Source organism: Cinclus cinclus, chromosome 3 (genome assembly GCF_963662255.1).
Source record: "Cinclus cinclus chromosome 3, bCinCin1.1, whole genome shotgun sequence".
Classification (NCBI taxonomy): Eukaryota; Metazoa; Chordata; class Aves; order Passeriformes; family Cinclidae; genus Cinclus; species Cinclus cinclus.
Window position 1 is genome coordinate 89,940,528 of NC_085048.1, and position 24,650 is coordinate 89,965,177.

A 24,650-nucleotide genomic window follows, 5' to 3' on the forward strand; every position below is an offset into this window, starting at 1 on the left:
GCTAATTCTTTGACCAAAAAAAAAACCAAAAAACCTATATAAGAGGCTCAAATTGCATTATCCTCTGACTTACTTCCCTGATTACTTAGGGACAGGCTTTATATTCTAGATATTGCTTGAAATATATATTAAAACCCCAAAATTTTATTACTTTATTTTCGACAGAAAGGATTCACAAGAATTTAAATGGTAAGCTTTGTGTTCTGAAATATAGAAAGTAAGTATTTTGAAGATCTCATTAAATTTGCACCTATCTTGTATTTAATTTTATTTAGTATTTCTAGTAATCTCTCAGTATAAATGTAACAATGTTACAGGAACATAACTGAAAAAAAGTATTCATTTGAAGTTTGGAGAAATCAAAGAAAAACTAGTGTTTCATGAAAATTTTTTCAATTACTTTTTGACCTGTCTCTTCAGTGAAAAAATAATTATTCTTCCTCCTCCAAAATTGTAAAACAGAAAAAACCCTATCCCCCACCAAAAAAAAAAAAAGAAAAAATGCTGTTGGACTATTTAAGAGCACATAATGCAAAGGTATACATTCATGGGAATAAAACATGAAATGTGCCCAAATGTTCCCTACTGAGGCCTCTGTTCACAGGGAACACTCCTCCTCCTCCTCAGTTACTCCAGCAAGTCATCAAATGTGTTAAAAATCTATTTTTCCAACACCCTGTGCAGTCTGAAACCATCTACAAACAGCAGTGGACAGAAGCTTTGGCAATTCATGCTTTTAATATCTGTCAGAAATTAGATATAGAACAAATAAAAAGTCTCAGAAATGGCAAGTCCTGATATCAACCCAGATGTCTGGAGGACAGGAATACGGAACACTCTCTGTCCCAAAGCACCACCTGGCATAAACCTGTATTTCTCAATAAGAGTTTTAGCGCTGCTCCTGCAACCACCATGAAATTAAAATTTTACATTAATGTAGACCTCTTTATGCCATGGCCTTTTAAAAAGTTTAGCTGGATCTCCACCTTTAAATGCTTTTGCTAAGTGTGCCTGGACACTCATTGAGCAAATCAGACTCTGAAAATTGTTCCTTCAGTTGATGTTTATTGAATCACTTCACAGGAACATGCAACTTGTCCAACCTGACTACATAAATCAATCTAAGAAAATCCACCTTTCAACTATAAATAGAAAAAACACAATAGAACTACTGAGGATAAAGGTAGATTTTAATTTCAATCATTCCTTTGTCAAAGCACTGCTGGTCATGTTTCAGTCTTATTCAATACCACAAACAATGCTGTGATGTTTGACACTGTCAGAAAACTCTTAATGCCATTCTTAATCCTGCAACCATTTCTTAAGCCTGACAGCTCAGGAGCTTGGGATTTTTACACAGGGAGGTATACCTAAATTTAAAATTCAGGTGAAAAATGAAGCAGAAGAGTAAGGGACTTCTTCAAAAGGCTCTAAAAAACAGAACTAAGTTTTGAAAACAGGGTAGTACACAGAGCAGTTTAGTTCAGGGAAATCTGAGTTAGCTCAGGTACTAGGGACAGCCTAAAGATAGCAGTCTGGGCTCAGTTAATTTATCTGCCATGTTCAAGCCTGCTGAGAAGCAGTTTTCACGTGACTCTGTGGAAGTTGCAATGTTTTCCATGGAGAGGGTCTAACACAGACAATACTTCTGCACTGCTAATGTCCCTCTTCCAAAACAGACCATCCCTGTGGTACAGTTGCCCTTGCAGTTGGCACTGTCCTATCTGGATGCAAATCTGTCCCACCAAAATCTGAATCAATCCTCTGGTGTCTACATCTGAATGAAATGCTTACGGCTAAATGAGTAAGCTAAAGCAATTGTAAAGAAAACAAACAATTATTCTTATAACATTTCTTTAAGACTGCAATTAGATCAAATTAAATCAGCAGGAATTTCTCCACACAAAGCAAATGGAGCATTTAATAACCTGCTGAAACAAAACATGGCACACCAAGGTCTCCTACAACATCATGTTGAAACCACAGTCTCCAATCCTGTCAACTTTGTAGCTTTGTAAATAACAATAAAATATCTGTATTTCAGGGTCATGCCAATTTCACTTCCTCAGCTCCTGTGTGATCTTTAATGAAAACCTATGTGCATCCTTTGCACAATCCCTGCCCCTCTCCCAAGAAATCCCATTCTTGACATTGTGTTGCTTGCATACCTACATAATACCTCCATGCTGTTATTGCCTTTCACCTTTGATAGCAGCAAAAGGAACAGCAACAGCAAACTGACCTGCTGGAGAGCAATTGTATTCCTTACTCACAATAAATTCCTGCCTTGACTTCCCTTCCTGTCTCATTCACTTTACTTGCCCTTTATGGAGCCAGGAGCTGGACTCAACAATTCTCACACATCCCTTCCAACTCAGGATATTCTGTGATGCTAAACCAATAGTGAAGAAAAAGGTTTATTCTTCTGAAAGATTTTAGCTCAAATAAAGATAGCAAGAATATAAATGCAGAGCAGCTGGAATGTAACACTTGGGACAAACTGTTTGCTGGGAGAGTGTTGTTTTTTCCTTTAAACTGAATCTTCTAGTTAATGCTATTTTTCTCATCCAGTGCTCAGCTCTGAAGACCACAGTGGCATTCAGGCCTTTGGATTTTAGTCGTTAAATAAAAGCTTAAAGCTCCCTGTCTCTAATCAAGTCCACAAAACTAACCAACAGTCTTACCTTCCATACACACATGGCCCCTTTGCAGGAAGCATCAAGAACATTTCAGCAGCCTTAAACATCTCATATAAGTAAAGATCTGCTGCTCAGTCAGGCCCTCTAGGAGTCATTAATTGACAAATTTTGCAGCAGTCTGAAAATTGAAGTACAAGACACTGCTTTCCCCACTGCTATCTAGAAAAAAAAAATTTGTCACCCTAGGTTTCAAGGGTCTTCTCATTCCTCTCTCTAGTTTTTTACTGGAATGTTTTCCTAAATGTCAAAAAATTACCCCAATTTCAGGCAGAAAGACTTTGAACCAACTTGGATACTAACAAGGCCTCCTACCCAGCCCTTCCATGTATTCCCAGAAAATATCTACAAAATGGTTTCTTTGCTGCCATGACATTCTTTTCTGTAATTTTCATGAAATTATCTAAGCACACACATTTGGAGACATAGCACAGGAATTAGCATTTTTTCAAGCACTGGTGAGGAGAGATTGAAAAGGTTCAGACTAAATGGCTGGAGAGCAGTGAAGTGCCTTTTCCCCTGCATATTCCAAAGAAAGCTCCAGTCAGACCTTATGGTCTGTGCCTGGAACACAGTTAACTCAAGAGGAATAATTTTAAGAAGTTATTTGATAAATTAAAATGTAGCCAATCTCCTGAGCACAAGTAGGTCCTAACTTTTCAAAGACCTGCAGTAAAGTCAGGTTTTCAGGTAGTCAGTGTTTCAGCCTGAAAGATCTGCTCCCAAACAGAGAAACTAGAGCTGCCAAATGAAGTGCACATAAACACTTGATTGTTTTTAACAGAAGAAACAAATCCTGACACTTTTTTCTAACCACATCGAAATAAGTGGCTAAGTCTTTAGGTAAGAGGAGTTCAAAGAGATACTGCCAGTCTCAGGTGGATAAAGCAGCACCAGGTGGAATGGCTTGACCAAGTAGGAGGGCTCAGGAAAGTTAAAAGCAAAGCCAAGTTGAAAACATTCTCTTAATAGAAGTCCTGCATGACCTGTGCTTCACTCAGTTCTCTTCAGGGCAGGGACTGTGTGATTTGTCTCAGCCTTCCTCAAAGAGCTGAGTGTACGTCAGCACTTCATCCTACGCAGCAACAGCAGAGTCAGTGGAAGAACAGCAAACTACCAGAAACAGAATTGTGTCTCATCCAGGCAGCTTCCCACCAGATAAACTTCCCTTCTACATAACCCCACCCTCGTACTTACACATTAACATAGAAAACGGAGTAATAGAGTGGCTTTTCTTGCCAAGTCTTCTTTTTCTGACTCATTTGTATTGGAATGAATCACAAATAAATCAATCGCCTGGCTCAGAGGTCATTTTCTACACTTTTGTTTCTGTTTCTTTGATGCACCAAATTCAAAGATCGTGTAGCATGAGTATCAGTAATTTCTGTATTTTAGCATATATTTTGGATAGAATTCAAAACATGTATCTTTCATCCCAACAAATCAAACTTCATATGAAGTGCACCAACTTCTTTAAATTTTTACTAAGATGTGCAAAGGTTTGGGGTTGGTTTCTTTTGAAATTTGCATATTTTTGTGTTTGCGTCGTAATTTAAATTAATGGAAAAGGCAATCTTAGGGGACACACAAAAATAAAAAGTATTTTTTTCACTGCTGGCCTATGTGGAATTTCTTCCAGCTCATATTAATCCAAGTCAATCAAAGTCAGTGTTTTGTTCTAAGAACATAAGCCTGAACTGAGAATATACCTGTCTCCAGGGTATTACATGGAACCGATTTGGAAGGATATTATGCAAGTGTACACAGCACACTCCAGGTCTACATAATACACTCGTATAGGCCAATCTGCAAGGTTAAATGATTTCAGAACTTGAAAATGTTTCCTATGAATTGCATCCTTTAAGGATTAAGTGCAGTCTGCCTTTGGTTTATGTAATGCTGTACAACAGTCCCACAAACTGATTCAGAGTTGAAATTCATTTCTCCATTGCAAGGAAGATACAGCCTACATTGCAAGCTGCAAAGGTTGCTTTATTACATGACAGCCAGAGCTGAGCAAATAATTCACCTTGAATAATTTGTGCACGTATTTTTTCATTTTCAATTCCAGAATGCCTGAAAAAAGATTACAGTCTCTGTAACATATCTGTTAACTAAAATTACCCTATGGAATTCCTCATATGCTTTGCTGTTACATTCCTGATCTTCACAGCTATGCCTGGTTGGGACTGGTAAACAAAATTAATGGCATAGGTTGTTCTGGCTGAGTGATCAGCAAAAATCATATTTCTTGTACAATCCACTTTTTCCCCCCCTTGTAGTACCTGGTTTTCTCTGGTATACATCCATCAAGAGCTTGGCAAGTTTAGCTAACTATAAATTAAAAAAAAAACCAAAAAAACAAGAACAACCAAAAGCCCCACCCCAAAACACTGTTTTCTACAGATAAGAAAACAAAAGAATACAAAGAAGTTAGAGAAGAAACCCTGACCCATCTCCTGGGGAATCCCTCAGTAGTGTGGCGATTAAATTACACAATGCTGAAGGAAGAAGAAGTTCAACTGATTTAGAATGGTGAAAAACCTCTTTAAATACATAATTCCTTTTCAGGATTGAAAAATCTTCAGCAGAAGTCCTCACAGCCTGGGGGAGGAAGGTACACAGGTGTGGAAGAAAAGGGATTCCTTAATCCAGAAACTGAAACACAAAAATTGATGCACACCCGAAATGAAATCTCATCCTAAACAGATCCCATTTCATTTTACTTTCCTCTCCACTTACAATATTCACAAAAAAAGTGAATAAAACTCACCAACTTTAGTGAAAGCCAGGGAACTGACTCTGAATTTAAAAAAGAAAAAGAAGAAAATAAAAAATTGTGGAGGGAGGAAGATCAATAGTTACATCCCAGGAGAAGAGCAGCAACAAAATACTTCTATTCATCCAGATACCAAGGGAACAGCCTCATTTACCCGTGGCTATCACTCTGCAGCAGCAGAGAGTAGGAATTAGGTTTCCTTAACACTGATTCCTCAGGCAATCTTGGCTGAGGGTTTTCTAAAGTGAGTGTTAAGATAAAAAGCTGGAGTTACCAGTAAAGATGAGGAGAAAATTGGCATCTTTAAAGAACCTTTTAAAGAAATTTACCTCAGTGCTTTTTTATTTATACTCATATAGAGCAGCAAGATGGTTTGGGGTTTTCTTCCCATGCTGAACCCAGGTGGTGGCATAAAGGCACACAGACTGAGTGGGGTCTTAATTTGTGTTCTACATTTGTCACATTAATTCATGAGAGTTCAACATGGCAAGAGGTAGCAAGTTCTTGATGCGCAGCATAGACAAGCAGAAGTTACAAATGCCATATAGCACTGAGCAGCACAGGTGATTCCAGAAAAAAAGAGAATTATTTATACTCCAGCCTCTCACCTTTCTAGCTTCTAGCATGGCACAACGTACCATCAACTTGATTCCTCACAACTCTAAATTTACCCTATGCTATATATGCAGTCCTGTTCAAAAGTAGAGGAAAATGGACCTCAGCATATTTATTAGCCCCCTCATTTTACAGCAGACATTCATCTTAGGAGAGATGAGTGTATGTGTTCAGAAGAAAAGTAAGATTACCAAGATGTTTTATTCTCTTTTTCCAGGCCTCTATGAGTGACAGTTACAGGATTAAGCCACCATGAGAATTTACCTTATCACAAAAGGGCTTGGCAGAATCAAATGGCAAGTATCACCTCCTCAATGCTCCAGCCACCCCATGATTCATCTATATCTATTGGATTATCCCCCTCTTTTCTGTTAGCTTTCCCTCAGAATCCTGTTCACATCCCCATCAGTTTCTTTTCAAAGCCTCCAACCCAAAGCTGCCATTCCAAGTTAACACAAATAGGCTTTAAATGTTTTTAATTACTTCAACTTTAAAACAGATAAATATTATTTCAACACGACATCTTAAATAAATCTATCTGGAAAAATTCCAGCAACAGTGGATTATTATTGGAAGGTGGGAGTGAGCCAGGAGGAGTGGGAGTGAGCAGGAAAATTAGTTTTCTGAAGTTCTAAATGGTATTTCTAATTAAAAGGGTTGTGTCAAGACAGGGAAAACCCCAAGAATGACCAGGACCCCATGCTAAAGTAAAGTTTCCACTGATCAGATGAAACAGGGTTGAAGCAATCTGTATATTAAATGGTTGCCCTTTAAACCTCTCCAGGCTGTGGTAAAACACTCTTAACTGAAGCTTTTTAAAGAATGAGTAGAAGAGGCTATAAATTGCTGCACATATTTGTATTTACGCAAATGCCTACTGCCAGCTCTGAAACTCACCTAATATAGCAACGACTTCATCATCCTGGATGACCTCCAAAGAGCCCGAGACCACGAAGCAGAGGCTATCCACGCTCTCCCCAGCGTGGTAGATCAGGTCTCCTGGAGCACAGTGCACGGTCTGGAATTCCATGGCCAGCGCCCGAAGGCACCCGTCACTCGCCAGCCTGAAGGCAGGGTGCTCCTTGAAAACCTTGCGGTTCAGGTGCACACAGATATCTGCTCTCATGTCCTTTGGGCAAATCTGCAAAACCTGAGAGGGAAATCAGGCAATCAGTTCCTGTGCGTGGGTTCTACGTGCCTGCTGTGGCTGGTTTACCATGCAAGGCTTAAGAGCGACGTTCCTGCTTCTTATAAAGTTTCTAATCTCAGGCTATAGTTTGTTGGGTTTTTTTTAATATTATTTATCCACATAAGCCACAATACTAACTTTATAACATCTACTTTATAACATCTGAAAGAAAACACTGTTTTCATCTCAGCAACATGCTCTGCTGGATATTGAATTACCAGAAGGCCTAAGGTATTTAAGACAATAAAACTTAGAGCACAGCAGCACAGAAAGCATTGAAGAAAAGCTTCCTGAAGAATTGTTTCTAGAGGGTAGGCATTTTTTTTGATAGGCAGATTCCATGAAAGGCCGGCACAGGTTATATGCTTTAACAACTAAAACAAATTATTTAAAATTTAATTAACTTGTAACACTTAGAATTGCAGATATCCGAATTTACCCCTCCATGGCACTAACAAGTTTTTTGTTTATGCAGGGAAGGGACTTTAAGGTATGATGCTGTTTTGGGCAGTTTTTGATGTTCCAAATGTGATGCTCCTCACAGCAATCCATGCTGTGTGCTCCTAAGAGAACACGAGCTGATGCTCAGCACAGCGGGTACCAGCCAGGGCCATTTCTGAAGGGTTTTAATATAACACGGACAGCAGAGTGGAAAGAATACAAAATCACTGCTGCGTGTACAGACTTAAAGTGGAAGGAAGTTACATGAACAGGGTTTGGGGACAATAAAATCCTTGGGGGATGCTCTATGATGAAGCACATCTAGGACACATTATTTGAGAAAAACACTGAGTAGTCTCCGTCCATCTGCCCTTTTTTTTTCTTTTTTTTTTTTTTTTTAACTGCAAATACTCCTGAAAAAAACATAAAGGTAACACAGGAAGTACTATGGCTTTGCCTACACTTTGAAATGGGGTTCTCTACAAGATCTGAGCAGAGAACCAAGCTCTTAATTCTGTGCATGGCACTGGTTCCAGATATCATGCCTGGTACTCCAAAGGCAAGCAACTCCACCACCAATATCATCATTTTTGGCCCACCTCCAGAGCAACGTTTTATTACAGGTATTATTTCTAAAAAGAGATGTATTTCTATAGTGCTTAGGTGTAGGGCACTCATGGATCATTTTTCTTGGCTATCCTGTAAAGAAGAGCTGCCAAATGTGCCAGTTCTCAGTTTTCCAGGTTCACAGAAATGGGCTGGGGCAGCAAGACCAGCATTTAACATGGAACACAGGCAGCAGCCATATCTGTCTTTTCCATTATCTCATTTCCTCTGGCAACAAAAATATTCTCTAGTGACATATTCTTGCCAAATTTTACTACTGGAATTACACACACATGCAGTTACCTGAATATCTCTCACAAAATGGGTTGTTGTAATAGAAATAGTAGCAAAAAGCCCTGAATCTAGAAGAGAATATTTAAAATTATCCAAAAACTTTTTGGTATAGCAGTCTTAGAGCAAGTTAACTAATTTTCCATTCTCCATTTTAAAAAGTTGTCTCCAGACTTCATGAAAAATGAAAGGGATTAAAGACATTTGAGAGTTACAGATAAATGGGAGGTTAGAAATATATGTTGTATATATTTGTATGGGAGGTAAGAAATACATATTCATGCATCAATTTTAGAATCTTTCAGTAGCTCTTGGTTAAATTTTGCTGTACTGGCATTTTCTAGACCAATAATTTAGCATGTCTGCAGTGAACACAGACAAATCTGTGGCCTACGAAATAGTGATAGCACCAGTTCTGTGCTCAGCTCATATTTAAGTCTATGCCTCATCTGTAGGAAGCTGTGCTGTGTTGCAGAGGAGCACTACTACCACTGCTCTGTCTCATGAGCAATACATGTTTTATTCATGACAAGACATCCCAGAAGTTATACACAGGCATCAAAACAACAGAGCTCAGACCTGGGAGTTAATGGATTGGCACAGCCAGCCATAGCTTTTGCTGTGCAGATGATAGCAGAGTTCTTGGCTTAGCAGTCATGGCCAGCAGCAGTTCAGCTATGAACACACCAGTTACTGAAAACAGCACTGTATTAAGCTCTCTGGTGTCCTGACAATTGGAGACTTTTTTCCTGTTTATTAAGATAATTCTCAAAGGCTACACTGGATATTGTTGTGCTTGGCTTGGTTATTCTGCTGTCTCCAAATGCATCCTCAGAGCATTTCTCTCCTTATCAAAGGAAGCCAAGAATTAACTTTGAATATAAGCTAAAAAAATCCCCAAACTGTATTTTACATAGCAAATTTTTCTTGGTTTTTTTGTTAAAATGATGACAGGAGTTTGTAATGGGGGCTGAATGAAAGCACCAGCACTCATTACACTACGTATCCTCAGATGTCTCTCCACCTTCCCCAAATGCACCTACCTCAAATCACAACCCCACACAAAGACAGATTGTGAGAAAACATGCAGAACAGCTTCTAACCAGCACCATCCAGTACCAAAATACCATTTCTTTCTGAAAGCTAGTGTGGCAGACAGTGCTTTCAGAATCATGTCTGGGATCTAAAAATGGCAGATATGCTGAAGACCATTTAGGAAAGCAAACAGTGCCCTGTGTGCCCTTCAGTCTCCAGGCAGCTCAGTGCAAGGCCACATCTGTTCTACTGGTTCATAACGATGCTTCAACAGCTGTACAGAAATGACACTGTTTGCTCTTTAACTGCATCATCCACAGTTCAGAATACCAAATTAAGCTGCCAACCAGAAGGCTGGTGACCACAGCATTGCTATGATTTCCTGAATGATACACCCCACAAATCACATCTCTTTACAAGCAGAAATAAAACTGTCTCTCTCTACAAAAGCTGGCAACTAATATGGAAGTGACAAGGAGTTACTTTTGTACATTTGTTCTGGTGAAAGGCCATCTGTTATTTTAAAAGGCATAACGAGAATATATTTGTAAATTCAGTGGATCAGAATGATAACATTTGCCTTACATAAGGTAGATTTCAAGCAATACATTATTAAATACTTCCAGTTTTCATTAATATCTTCAACCTGCACACAGAATATTGCGTTCAAATTCTCCAGTGACAAAAATTACTTTGTTTTCAGACCCTCAGAGCTGCAAGCAACCTCACAAGAAATATTGCAAAAAAAATCTCATTTGGAAAAACTGTGAGGTTGTGTTACAATACAGAACCTGTTATTTACTTATTGCCTTTATTTATTGTAAACTGAGCTTTTTCCTTTATCGTTGTTGTACTATTTCACACCATTTCACTAGCAAAACATACATACTTTTACCACTATCGTATGTCAGTATGATAGAATAGCTGAAATACTGTATTTGAAATTTTAAAATTAAGGGAAGCTGCTGCTTAGAACTATTTAAAGTATATTTGTCTCCTTTACTAAGGCAGTACCTCCTGTTTATTTTAATGGACTACTTTCAGGATGTGACTGCTTTCCTTGCAGTTTAATTTACTTACCTTTTCAGTATCTATTCCTCTGGACATTGACCAGGTGGAAACGATGTAATCCATCACACGTTCACTCAGACCTTTAGGGACCTGGTAGAGCTTTAAAAAGTCCCGGACACTGTTCAGCATTTCATGGTATCTGTTTGTGTTAGCATACATTTGCTGAAATATGGTTGTCACATTACCAAAAATGGTGGCATACAGAAGGGCTGTGAAAAAGAAGAAAAACCACAGAGAAAATACATGGTAAGATGTGGTGATCAGTCTGTGTTTCACTGGGCTTTAAGACTGGAAATGCTAGGTCATGAAAATGCATGCAAATATCGATGCTTTATTAGGAAGACCTGATGAGCACAAGCATTTTACAGGTCACCTTCAGCACTACAAATTGAGGATCAGCACCTACTTTTGTGAGAGCATGTCCTGCGTCACAGAGCTCCTAATACACTGGACTGTTTGTCCATCAAACAATTCAGTAGTACCCAAAACCTTACAGAACCACAACAGAAGACAGAAGAATTTTAGGAGAAATAGCTTGACTATATAAATACTTTAATTTTTCATCTCAGGTTTATAGCACCTGTGTTGAAATACCATCAGTGACAGATTTCAGGCTTTAAGTGCATTATCACAGTAGTGAGCTGAGTCATCATTACCCACCTCGGTGTGACAACAACAGTGCATCAAAGCAGAAGATGGAATGTGTAATAAACAGCTACCATGGGTCAGTAATTTATAAACATAAGTTTAATAATACATAAAAACCCGCATTACAATTTACATTCTTCGGGCAAAAGAACAGCAAGGCCTGAGGCAAGAGCTAGAGCCCTCAGAGGCAGACCTTTGCACAGCCCTCCTGACTTCACACAACACAGTCATGAAGCCAGCTGGTACATCAAGATGGCTTTAAGAATAAACACAAGGAAGAAAAAGAAAGGCAGTGTTTCCAAGCAAAGAGAAGGAGATGAAAACACACAGGACTTGAGAAGATCCATCTGCTGAAGCCCACGACAGAACAGCAGGCTGGTGGCAGCCAGGTTTGATAGCTTGCAGAGGCTGGGGCTGAGGCTCTCCCAGCCAATCCAGCCCTCAGTGAAATGGAGAGACAGGAAGCCTCAAGGGGAGCTTTCCTATGCTGTGAATCAGGTCAGTGATATGTGACAGGTTGGCTGTAGAGGGAGAGGAACAGTCAGACTGCAGATGTGATGACAACCACCCATAAGTGCTCTGGCTTGCTGAGTAAGTTCTTCCTCTTCATCATTTCCTGTCCCCCAAAACAAGCGCGAAATTGTATCATATCTCTTCCACTCGAGATAAAAATAAATCAATCAGAAGCCATATTTATAAAAAATATATTTTGCCTTACTGAAGAACCCCCTTTTTGCTGTTCATTTACTCTCTCATCAGCTATTAAAAAAAATCTTCATCTCATTCCTTCCTTTGAGAATGCAGCTATTTATTCAGGTGAGTGTTATAGGCAGATATCCTTAAGCCAACAAAGATGCTCTAGGGTTCTATGACCAACAAAAACCTTTGATACTGTGCAAAACAAATTTATGGAACTGTCTTTGCCCTGATCATCAAGAGATGTAATTTAAGTTTAGGTTTGCTCAAGGCCTTTACACTGCTGATTTTCTGCTGAATTCCTTCTTGATGCTGCATGACTTCTTTTCCTTTTATGAGTTTCTGTAGAGAACAGCTCTTATTTTTTCCATCTACTTCTCTGTACAAACAGGTATAAAAATGTACAGAGAAACATGCACACTCAGTTGAAAGAAAAGTGGAGATCATTAATACAGTGACCAGAAACACATTTTCCCTGTTTAACCTTAACCTGCACCTGAACAAAACCATACCAGGCAGCCCAATGAGTAGTGAAGAATGATAAAATGCTTTACAAAACAGATTTACCCTAACAGCTTCTTAATCCATGAGTATTTTTTATTAGAACAGCATTACCTGTCCCTAAGAAAGTCCTGGTTTGCTTTCTGTTATGCAGATGTAAACATGACCCTACAGGAGACTGCAGCAGCACAAGGCAGCCAGCACAGCACTGAAATAGGTGACAAATTAGAGAGAGGATGGCAACCAGATTTTTATCTGAAGATTTCTTGACAACACCACTTGTGTCCATACAATTCTCTTGGCTCTCTGGCAAAGTGAGACCTGGGAGTTCAGTACCCTGGTATGTACATGCCAGCAAAGGTAAAATGGAGTCCCCACTCTGTCCCATTAATGTCCAGATACATGAAGCTTAAAAAAACCCAGAAGTGTGATCAGACGTTTTGATTATTATGAAGCAAGCAATTTCCACTACAAATTGCAGCTCCAGTATGACAATTATCTCGGCAGGAAAGCTTATTCCTGCCCAGATTATTTTTTTTTAATTCTCAAACTTGCAATACTTAATTTATCATTAGCCAACCATTTTATTACTATTAAAGACACATTAAAGCCAAAGATTTTTGCGGCCTAATATTGGGTAGATACATTAGCATATTAAACCTTGAACTCTTCTGCTCAGAAGGAGCTGGCTGTGTGCCTTTCCTTCCTTTCAAAGGAATAATGAAATGAACCCACTGCAGTAGACTGCAGCCCGAGAATGATTTCAGAAACACACACTCTACTAAAGGAAGAAAGTTGGGCTGTTAATGACAGAGCAAAATCTCCAGCACTTCCTCTCCAGAAATGCCAAGAACCCTCAGAAATTATATAGACCTCACCCCCTGACATGAATATTGTTTTCTGACAATAAAGAAAAACATGTTGTCCCCAACAATATGGGTGGTCATTTACACTGCATTCTGTGATACTCCATTTAAACCAGTGTTTAAATAGCATCACAGATAGGACCATAGTAATTGCAAGTAGCAAATTACCCACAAGTGAATCATGAAGGTCAGACAGAGGTCGCAAAATCATCTGCTATTTTTAGTGATGTAACAAGTAAGAATAGAGAAATAAATACAAGCCCGTGTAGGTCTCAGCTACCACAGCAAAAGATCTGGGGTCTGATTATAGAACGATAACAGGAAGAATTTCTATCTGTAAGAATGAGAGGTTTACAGTTACCCCAATTACAGACCTAAGTGCTGCATTTGGCTTCTGAGATGAATCAAGAGACTGATGATGATTTGTCCAAAATGCAATCATCCAATGGCCTGGCACACAAAATGTGTGCAGAACTACACAGCAACAAGTGAGACCAGCAACAACTGGTGAGCAATCTCTTATATCCTGCCCCCAAGACTTGCAGTGCTTTCTGAAAATGAACTGCCTTCATTTTTGTTGTCTGGGAAGCTGATCGAGAAAGTCTGTCTGCCTGCATGTAAATTCCACTTAACAATTAAAAAATCAAAATAAAAGCCTTTTACCTACTGCACTAACCAAAGTACTATTGAAAGAGCAAGCACCTGCATTTGCAAATAGTAGATTATTTAAATGTGTAATTACACTTTTGTTTCACCAACAAGTTCCCAGTATACAACAAATTATTCAGTTCATAGACAGCTGAAAGCACAGCCTTGAAAATCTGTTGCACTGTGTCACTTCTTACTGAATATGAAACACAACCATAAATTAACCAGAAAAACTGCATGTCTCAAAGGCATTTTTCAGATAACATGTTGTGAGGTCACACAAAATTAACACTGATCAGATAAAAAGAAAGGCAGAAATTAATTGTATGGATCATCTCATAATTATATGAGAAAATGACATTACTTTCAAATGTGCAATTAAAACAATGTAAGATCGTATAATTGCTTGAGATTAGGGGTCTTGATTAGTGGTAATTATGCCTACTTATGGGTAGAGAGCATGCAGTTAAAAGAAAAACACTGAACTGTTAAATACAATATGCAAGCAAATACCAAACTGAACAGGTATCGCAGAGCATTGTTTACAGAACTAGTTTTGATAGAATTGTTATTTGTAGTCTTGCAATCTGATATCAAAGCTTCCAAAGTGAGATGTACTTACCAGGTACCTACACAACCTTCTAGAACAGTACAGACAGACCCAGAGCTGCTTAATTTGCTACTTCTTAGGCAGCTTTGTGTATTATAAAGTTTCCTGTTTGTAATCTTTTATCTACCTTTTGGTTTTTTACTAACACAATGTATAAAGATATAATTCCATTTAGCCAGTAAAGAATAAATGTAAACAGCTTAGCCAAAATCTAATAGGCCAATTAATTTTTTGCACTTCTCAACTTTTCACAGTATATATCCAGAACATTTTCACCTGCTATAAAACAAATTACAATTGCTAGTCTTAACATGTACATCACTTCCTGAATTTCACAACCTGGGGAAAAGCCATTTTTTTAAGGGAAAGCCAATTCCCAGAGGAGCTCTCCCCCCATGCTGTCCCAGTAACTGTTAAATCCTGCTCTTTCCACAGCTCTTTGTTCTCCTGGACTGAAACAATACACTGCTCCACCTCCCTCTTTCATGCCACCAGCTTCTAATTTGCACCTCCGAAGCAAGGCAGTAGCAATGGCAAAGATCAGAGAACTGGCACACTACTGAGCAAGTCTGAAAATCAATTTAATTGCAAAAGGCAAAGCAGAAAGCCTGAATAGGCCATGAGGGACATGCACATCAAACCATGTGGCGCAGACACTTGACTTCTAGGATGAAAGATGAGAGACCACAGGCAAATTTTATTAAACTCTTCATTGAATCCTACTGCAAATCTTCCCACTCTCATCATCACATTTGGTGAAATCACCCTGCTGGCAGTAAAATTGGGACAGAGAAGGACAACAGTGGGTTTCAGCTACAATGGAAATGTCTCCCCTGCAGAAGGGTAGGACACCAGTGAGGACACAACTGATAAAGGCTGAACAACAAAGCATCAGCACATGGGGTTTTTTCATCTTCCCATCACCAAAAAAACCCAAGAACTGCAGTGAAATGAACGTCAGAGACATAAACAAGGGAACAGCTGCTCGAAGAAGCCACTTAAGCAACTACCAAGGACTAGAGTAGTAGAAACATCTGTGTACCCTAAAATAGGCTGTCTGTAGTGCGTAAGGGCAGAAAGGGAAGTTAAGAACAGATATGCAACAAACACCATAAGCAGCTCCTGCTGCTTCTCTCCTCACACTTTCCCTTTCCTAACTCTACAACACAAAAGCAGCCTGCTACTACAGCAGCACAGCCATATAACCTCCTGTCATCTCATTGATTTGCAGTGACTTGTATTTTGCCAGTTTAAGACCCAATATGGAAGAATAGAAGCAAGTGTTGGTAAACTACCAAACCTTCTAAAGATGCTGAACTCCAGCATCCCTTAGAATGCTTCAAAGCTTTTTTTAATTTCTTTCTTTTTCTTTTTTTTTTTATCTTGAAGCAGCTGATAGCAGCAATCACAAGTGTTCTGGTTGTGAGCATCATGCACAGCACAGCTCTCTAACAGGTTTTGCTTTTGCCTTCAGCACGTTTGGGTTAAGATAAACAACATGGAAAAACACACAGAGCAAAACTGATCAGAGGAGTGATTGGAGCCAGAGTGAGTACAGCCCAATAGAACAAACTTCAGTATCAGCCCTGTAAGAAAGCTCTTCAACATGAACAGCTCTCTCCACACTGACAGTGAAGGGCCAACACCATCCTGCCGTCTATGAAAGGCTGTATCTTGGATCCAAGAGCCTGCTTATGAAAAGAGAGGATGAAGATTCCTGCCAATCCATACAAAGGAAGAGTGATGGCTATTACCTCCCTGGCCAAGGCTCCTACTTCTGCACAGCAGCACCTGACTAAATTAACACAGTCCCACTAATTAACACTGTAAAATCTGGATTTTGACAAATTGAAAAGTGTCCAAACAAGTAAAATGGCAAGAATCCTGATTCACAAAACTCATCACTCATTTGTTTTGACAGCTACAGTTTAGTATTGTATTTACCCTGGAAGGTGCCAACAGTCACCGGAGGGGAATTTAATGGCAGCCACAGACTCCACTGCAGCCAATATGCTTGCAGAAAAGCAGATTACTAAAGTAATCAGATGCACAACAAGTCAGAAGTAGCCTGTGAGGACTTAGATGTGTTCTTGGTTGTGAAATTAAGGAGTAAGAATCTGGTCATATACTACATTTCTACTGTAAAGGGACACCAATAGACAACAACAGAAGCATAATGCTGAAAGGAATTAAAGAGAACAGCATCCTGGATACAGTGAGACTTCGAGCTGATGGACTTTGAAATCCCTAACCATGAGCATCTCTCACTTTCAGGGAAACAGGTTTGCACACTCTAATTCGATAAACAAACAGCACTTGCAGACCAATGATTTCACCTGACTCTTCCTACTTAAATTACCTGAAGGCAGTTTACCTTACCTAAATTACCTCTGCAAGGCCCAGCGCTTCCACTGACTGGTGATTCCCAATGGGGGTAGCAGTGTTTTACATCCAAAAGTGCATCATAAACCAGACAGGAATGTGTATGTTCTGCCTCAACTTACAAGTAAATTCTTAAACATGAGAGAAACCTATGACTAACTCCAAACACAGTAATACTTAGTCATTAATTGAAATTAGGACCTTAACCCTTGATAGCAAAAAGATTTTACAGGAACCAGTACCGTTTAATCAACACGTCCACAGAAAACTTGCGGAATCAATTTATTTCAGTCAAAATACAACAATATGGGACAGCAAGATCAACAGGCAAGATCTGAAATGGGAAACGCCAGCATGATAAATCAAAGGAAACACTGGAGAAAAAGGAAGATTCTACAGAAAATGGCGCTTCCCAGTCACCTCTCCAAATTTTATCCCCCACAAGATCGGTTTATCTCCGATAAGGTAAAACAGAATGGCAAGAAAATGTACCAATTTTCACAACTAGTTACAGCAACTACAATTCCTGTAAAGAGCAGCATATTTATCACAACATCTTCAGGAATGTCATGAGGGATTAGTCTAGAGCAACACTGAAGTACACATACTCAAAACATGGAGCATCATCAAGATCTTGCTCGATGTGCCAATTTGATTACCAAGAGGAAACTAAGCGTACAAACAGATAACAGCTGCAAAAACTATCTCTGTTCCAAACACACCAGAGCAGCATCCCCTGTGGGACACTTTTACCAACACAGGATGAACTCAACTCAGTGTATTCACTTGCAGATTTTACCATGATGAGAATTAATAAAATGCCAAACCTGATTAAATCCTCTGCAATTTGTGAGAAAGGACACTCTTTTACTGTTTTGTAGAATTTTATGGACAATAAAATTTAAATTGTCTAGAAATTGAAATGGATTTCCATTTCATTTCCCAGCACTAATGAACAGATCACCATTTAAATGACGACAGAGCCATTTAAGAGCATCATTTTTCTTCTACAGTTTATATAGGGTAATGCATGGCCATTTTCAATTACTTGGTTAAAATTAAATCTACAGATCCTGCTTCTAGATTTTTACTCATTTGCACCAATACGAAAGCTTTTGGTTTCAAAAGTAGTTTTATCTGCCCTCAACTTAGCTCAAGTGATTTCCCCCAGTTAAACACAAACTATCCTCATTTTAAAATCTATTATAGAGATAAAACTATGCAAACAAAAGAACACAAACAAAAAACCAAAAGCCACAATTAGGAAAAGTTCTCTTCATGTGAAACTGCTTGCCTATGTAGTTGCTAGCATTCCTCTGCTCATGCTATTTCCTCTGTGACTTGTATGATCCTTTCTACACTATCTACATCTATCCTTCTTGTAGGAGGGAAATCTAGGGACATCAAGGACATCATCTGTTATCCGAACTTTCTGGTCCTTTCCCAACGTCGCTGCCACGCGTTCTGCTGGGCTTTGCACTGCTGGGTCAGGCCTGTTCCCGTTGGCAACTATCTGGACTCATTTTGCAATAACCTATCCGTGGCCTTTGAGACTCCATGACTGGATCTGCATTTTGCACAACAAAACCAGCACCCAGCACTTACACAGACAGACTTCTGGACAAAACTTGCCCCCATCACTGATGCAACACGAGTTTAATGGCTAAAGTTACTTGCAAAATTCAAGCAAAATTCTCCTGTCTGATTCCTTTTGGTCATTGCTTCAATCTCATTTAATTAAGATATCTTGAGTACAGTATTTAGAGTAATTGTTTGTTCCGAATGATAACTGGATTCAGGTGGCTTCTGTCTACTCCCACCAGAGCACCCATGTGGGAAGTTCATAGCTGCCTGAATTCCTTGCTGGTCATATTCAGATCTGAAACCACCAGTGAGACCACAAGGAGGAAGGACCCAAGGCTTGCCCTGAAACTGCAGTGATCTCACTTCTCATTAGGCTTAAAACCTCTACTCAGCTGTGCTTTAAACCCTACTGCAAGGTGTGGGCATGTCTGCCTGTGATGAAAGTTCAGGATACAGTTCAGAGAAGTACCAAGACAATGCATTTCTCTTCGACCACTAACTTTCATCCAATGACTTGCAAAAGCTTCTGCTGTCTATGTAGCAGTACAGCACAGTCTTTTTTTAGACTTTTTCTTCTCTGAGAACAAAAGAAAAGGTAAAATTTTAATGCCTATAAATTACCCCAACATAAAAGCAGAGTGGGATGCAGGTACTGTGGTTTCATTGTGAAGAGAACCAGGGGTGGGTGGTAGAGTGCTGGCCTCAACCAGACAGCTGCTGGGAAAATCACATATCCCCTGTCTCACAGGCTCCAGAGAGAAGACACTTTGGATTAACTGTATTGCCCCCAAAACTAAAACTAGTTAAACAAAACCCTGACAACAAGTGAAAGCGTGTAACTGGAAGCCTGTGTCTTCTGTAGCTCACCTGGTTTACCTTCAGCAGACCCTTCAAGCTGACTTTGCTCTAAGCAGTCACATTGTGAAACCAGCAGTGACCTCTGCACTGACCAGACACCAGAGAGGCTGTGCTAATCACCCAGGAGCTGCCAGGTCTGTTCAGGTGACAGACCAGCCAGCAAGAGCTAAGGGCATGGCTGCACCTGACAGGATTAATGGATACTGGACATAAGGACAACAATTAATTCTCAGTTCAGATCTCCTCTACTGTGAAATTAAGCCCCTAAAGCTACTGCACTTAACTGGACTATGCTGCACCCGTATGCTTTGCCTCTCTGCAGCTCACTCTGAAGTTTTTGATACAACAAAACTTTGGTAAGCCACCCTGGGGTGTTATTACTTCAATAATCACAGCCAGACTGCAAGGTGCTCATCACTGACCTGCCAATCCCTTCTTGCACATGCTCAGCTTTTACTTCTGAGTGCAACAAGTACAAACAAGTTACGTGACTATATTCTACACAGGGCTTTCAAACATTTCCCAAACAAAAAGACAAAGTGGTCCAAAACCTTCCCTTTTCTGGTATCACTAAATAGCAACAAAGATTTAATACTGTTCCTAACACAAATGACAATAAGGAAGTTTGGAATTTTGTTGACTAAACCAGTGAGGTCAGAGACAAAGATGGCATTTACCAAAGAAGACTAATTTGGGGTGGTTAAAGAGTAATTGTCACTGGAATTACAGGTCTGAGTCATGCTCCACCCACACACTAACCACAGGTGTGCCTGCAGACCAAAATCAAGAGGTGCACACAGTATTTACAGGAATGTGACATGGGAATAACTCATAGACAGTGGCTTCTCAAGGGGGCCTTGCATTGCTGATGAGTGAAATGACAGGCTAGCGAAGACGCAGAGGGTTTATCACAAAATAACTGGAACCACTGTTGTGTTTTTAATGACAAACCATGGATGACTGCATGTGAGAGGTATACTTGCCTCTGGAGTGGTGAAGAAGGTTACAGCCCAACTTTCCAAAGCAGGTATTCATTTCTGTTCCAACAGCTCCAGTCTTAAAAATACTTGTCTTCCAGGCTGAGTCTGCTATTTTATTAGAACTCAGCAGGAGTAAAAGCAGCAGTGTAAACATGCATACAGCTGTGAGTTCCATGCCACACTTCCAAAAAGGATTGTATTTATCATGATATTCAGGGGTAGAGGCTATTGCATAAGAGATACTGCCTAAATTCTTTTTAAAGTAAACATTACATGGAAATCATCTGACATCTGAAAGATGTCAGACAGTTGCATTCTGTGCTTTGGTGAGTTTGTTAAGAGGTCACCTCAAAATGCAAATATATTTTCACATAAACAAACATATACAGTCAGAAATAAGGATGTATTAAGGTCCCACTGCGACCTTTTTAGAGAACTATTCTGCTTGTGCAGTGGCTGGCAGGCACACAGGAATGGCATTTGCAGATGCTAATAGGCTGAAGCTGTCCAACAGAAAGTACAGAGGACTCTCAAAGGTAATGAAATATCTCTGTCAGTAATTTGCAGCTACAAACCTCATCCAGTAGTCAGGCACACAAAGCTTTTCCTTGCTTAGGGAAGAACGATTGGGAAGATTATACTTCGAGTATAATCCCCTGCAGTCACTGAACATCTGGGATACAACAGGGCTGTGTTTCAAGTATCATGCAAGACCAGAGACCTGAACTCAGATCTTCCATTTTTCTGAAGAGTTCCTCCACCTAAAGGTGACTGAGTATTTTGAATCAAAGAGAAAGGAAAGGAAAAGAGTTTTTACTAGTAGAACTGTTCCAATCTCCATAAATACAACAGGGGTGTGTTCCCAAGATTTCCATATCCTTGGAGTCTTTCAACTATGAAGTAATGGATTAGAATGAAAGAGGCAGATATGTTTGCACATAAACACAGACTTCTCTGCTCTCACCTCTCCACAGAGTAATGTGTGTTCTGGCAGGCTTGCTCAGAGAAGTTTTACTTGACCAGCCACAGCAGGTTGAGAACATCTACTATCCTAGCATTCCCACAAGATCCCAGGAAAAGTAATTTCTAAGATTCATTTAAGTGACGTCACAAAGTGAACATGAACAAAGTCTTAGGAATCACAAGGAAATAAGGTAGTTGTACTGCTGAAAGTAACCAAAATCTCAGCATAAGTAAACCCCAGCACACCCTCAGGAGTAAAACCTCAGAGTAAAGTTTTCATCACTGTGACATGGAGTACACAACATAAGAACAATGGCTCCTCCTGAACTTAAATCCTCATCTTTTTTAATTCCAAAAGGAAAAGTCCCCCCAGCTGCCCACTGTCTGCTGACAACACTGGATGTAGCTTAACCCCATAGCAGTCCCACAGCAGTCACTAAGGTCACATTCCCTGAGAATTCTTACAGATCAGGGATAACTTTCACAACATCAGAGTACTTCCAGAAGAGTTTTTGCAGTTGTCACAAGTCTTTTCCTTGTTTAAACACTAAAGAACTTGCCTTCTGTAATTCAATTCTCTGCCAGGTACAGGATCACCTAAGTAGCATCTTACATCTTCCAGATCTTAAATTCTTCCTTGCCACTGATGGAGGCAACAAGAAAATGTTACTGCTCATTGAAGATGAACAGTAAGATTTGGGCAAACAATTGTGGTAAATATATTCCATGTCATTTACAGGTATTGAAGTTGTCAAAGCATAAAGAAGTAAAAAAACAGGGAACTTATTTTTGCACCTAAACTGTAGTAATAACCTGCATGCTCATTTTTTGAAAGCTATGTGAAGTGAAAAACTGTTTGTAAGCTGTGTGTGCTACCATGAATATTCATTTACTGGTCTTCAGCACAAGGCAAGGATAGAATGCTTTTCAACAGCCTGAATTTTTGATATTGCATAGCTACTACTGGCTGACAGATATTAATGATTCTTGACAGAATGCTTATCTTTGAGCTGTTGCTGTAATCAATCAGTGCAAGAGCAGCAGGCTATTAAAATATTTTTCTGTCAAGCTCTCTTGACATGCTTTGAATGGTGCACAGCCTCGATGTTTGGTTTGGATTTTTTTAGGTGCTTTGTTTGTTGCAGTTGTGTTTTGTTTGTTGGGGTTGGTTTCTTTTTTTTTCCTGTTGTTTTTTGGCAGGTATTGTTGTTGCTGTTCTGTATTGTTTTTTTTAAAAAGAGAATCTACCTGAAACCACATAGCAGGACTTTCTTGATCAGCATCTCTTGAAGTTGTCCCTAAATACCAGTCCTGATGCTGAGCATTCAGAATCCAGTCACCACAGTTTCAGCTCCTTCTGACAAATGTCCCTCTCTCTTCTTTCTATCCTGCCTTTCTTCATCTACACATGCACACACACTTTTCTTCAAAACTATTTCTTCCTGTCAGACTCTTGTCATCTACCTGGTCCATAATTACTCTTCATGCTTCCAGAAATTCTACCCTCCTGTTTTTCTCTCACTTCTTTCAGTTTTCTATTCAATACCCTGTCTTCCTCCAGCCTTTCAGAAACCTGTCATGGGAGCAGTGATTTAACAGTCTCTCTGCATCACAAAGTCTGTAAAATTTAAATCAACAGCTTAGCAAACCCATCAAAGAGGCTGCCAGATCTTCTTGGCCTCAATAGAGAAGCCTAATGACTAGGAGGGAATCAAAGTTAAATTAGATGGTCAGGAGAATTGGGACTCTTCACAGATGGGAGGAGGGGAAGGAGGGAAAGAACAGGGATACAAACCTAAATATGTAAGCAGGAGTGAAAGAGCAGAAAAGGAATACAGGTGAGGTTAGGAACACAAAGAAGCAGCTGACAACTGAACTTATGAAAAAAGCACAGAGAGAGTTTAAATGTCCAGTTTTCTGCACAGGTTTGGCTTTAGTGATATCAGGACCATCCAAGATTAAAAGACACTTCAGTGGCACTGCATAGGGAGGGAATAGATACATGCATGGTGTGTGCAGAGCACAGTGAAAGCCACTCTGCACTAGTAAGATGTGAAGAATTAAGAGTGGCAAAACAGACAAAGCAAAGACCAGGAGCAGATTGTCTATGGCCACAACACACAGGAGGAACCGGGAACTCAGCCCAAACCTGCCAGCTCAGGGCCTCCCCCCTATCCACCAGCCCCACACTGTCAGCACTGAAGAGACAAGCAACAGGGTTTTTTCACCTTTTGCTTTGCTCTTTGCCTATCAACTTATTTCCTTTGCAGGTCATAACACCTGTTCAGTGTATCCAGAACCTTCTGCAAATTCAAGAGGGCAACAAGCAGAAATCTCTCTGAATGTTTGGTAATCAAACTCCAGAAGAAAACCAATGTCTCTTGCTGAATCTCCATTACCCCATAAAAAGAAAATGTACCAAAAGCCTGCTTAATGAAGAAACAGTTTGAGTTAGGACCACGTTCACCAAGATCAGTAAGTGAAATGCAGCAGTAGAAGGCTGAGCAATGGCTTACATGTGACCCTAAAAACTTTGTTTGAAGAGCATGTCAACATCATGACTTCAAGATGCAAGATACTTTATACTGAGCAAGTCAGACAAAAAGAACACAGTGCCAGTGATAACAAATACTCCAGTGATAATGTTGTGTTTGCCAGAGGCTAATGAATATAAATTCATCCATCTTTCTATCTTAAAGCAAATGCTCTGTGATTTTTATTTGCATTTCTCCATTATTTCAATGATGAAAGCTCAAGAAATAAGCCAGAAAGATAAAACATAAACACTTTAGAAGAAGTTAAGGAACACTGGACAACAAAACCAGAGATGTTATTGCAAAGGACACGAAAGAGGACAAAAACATTGGGTCCTAACAATATCCTTTGTACAAAGCCAAAGTAAACAAGTTGTCACAAGCAAGGTGTGAAAGAGAGGGAAGAAGTCCTCTGTGTTAATCTGCAGTGACAGAAATGAGCTTCGAGAGCTTCTGCATGGCCACAAATCTCTTCAGAGTATTCTCACTCATCATCAGTGTGCCATCAGAACCAGCATCCATCCCATCCATACAGAGACCACTGCTCTGCAGCTGGGAGCAGAGGAGACGCTGGTACCTCTGAGCATGCTGCCAACATTTTCCATGCTGAACCACTTTTCCCAGCTCTGTGGATCTATCCCTTTTGCCAATAGTGGC

At 39.7% G+C, this 24,650-nt stretch overlaps 1 protein-coding gene across 1 annotated transcript in view; it reads right to left on the minus strand.

Moving 5' to 3' along the window:
- Positions 1–24,650, minus strand: part of KCNH1 (potassium voltage-gated channel subfamily H member 1) — a 167,119-nt gene that overhangs the window by 74,132 nt on the left and 68,337 nt on the right. The window contains exons 8-9 of the mRNA XM_062490404.1: positions 10,733–10,932; positions 6,988–7,240 (exon numbers count right to left, since the gene is read on the minus strand). Coding sequence (XP_062346388.1) covers positions 6,988–7,240; positions 10,733–10,932 — 453 coding nt within the window. The remainder of the gene's footprint in view (positions 1–6,987; positions 7,241–10,732; positions 10,933–24,650) is intronic.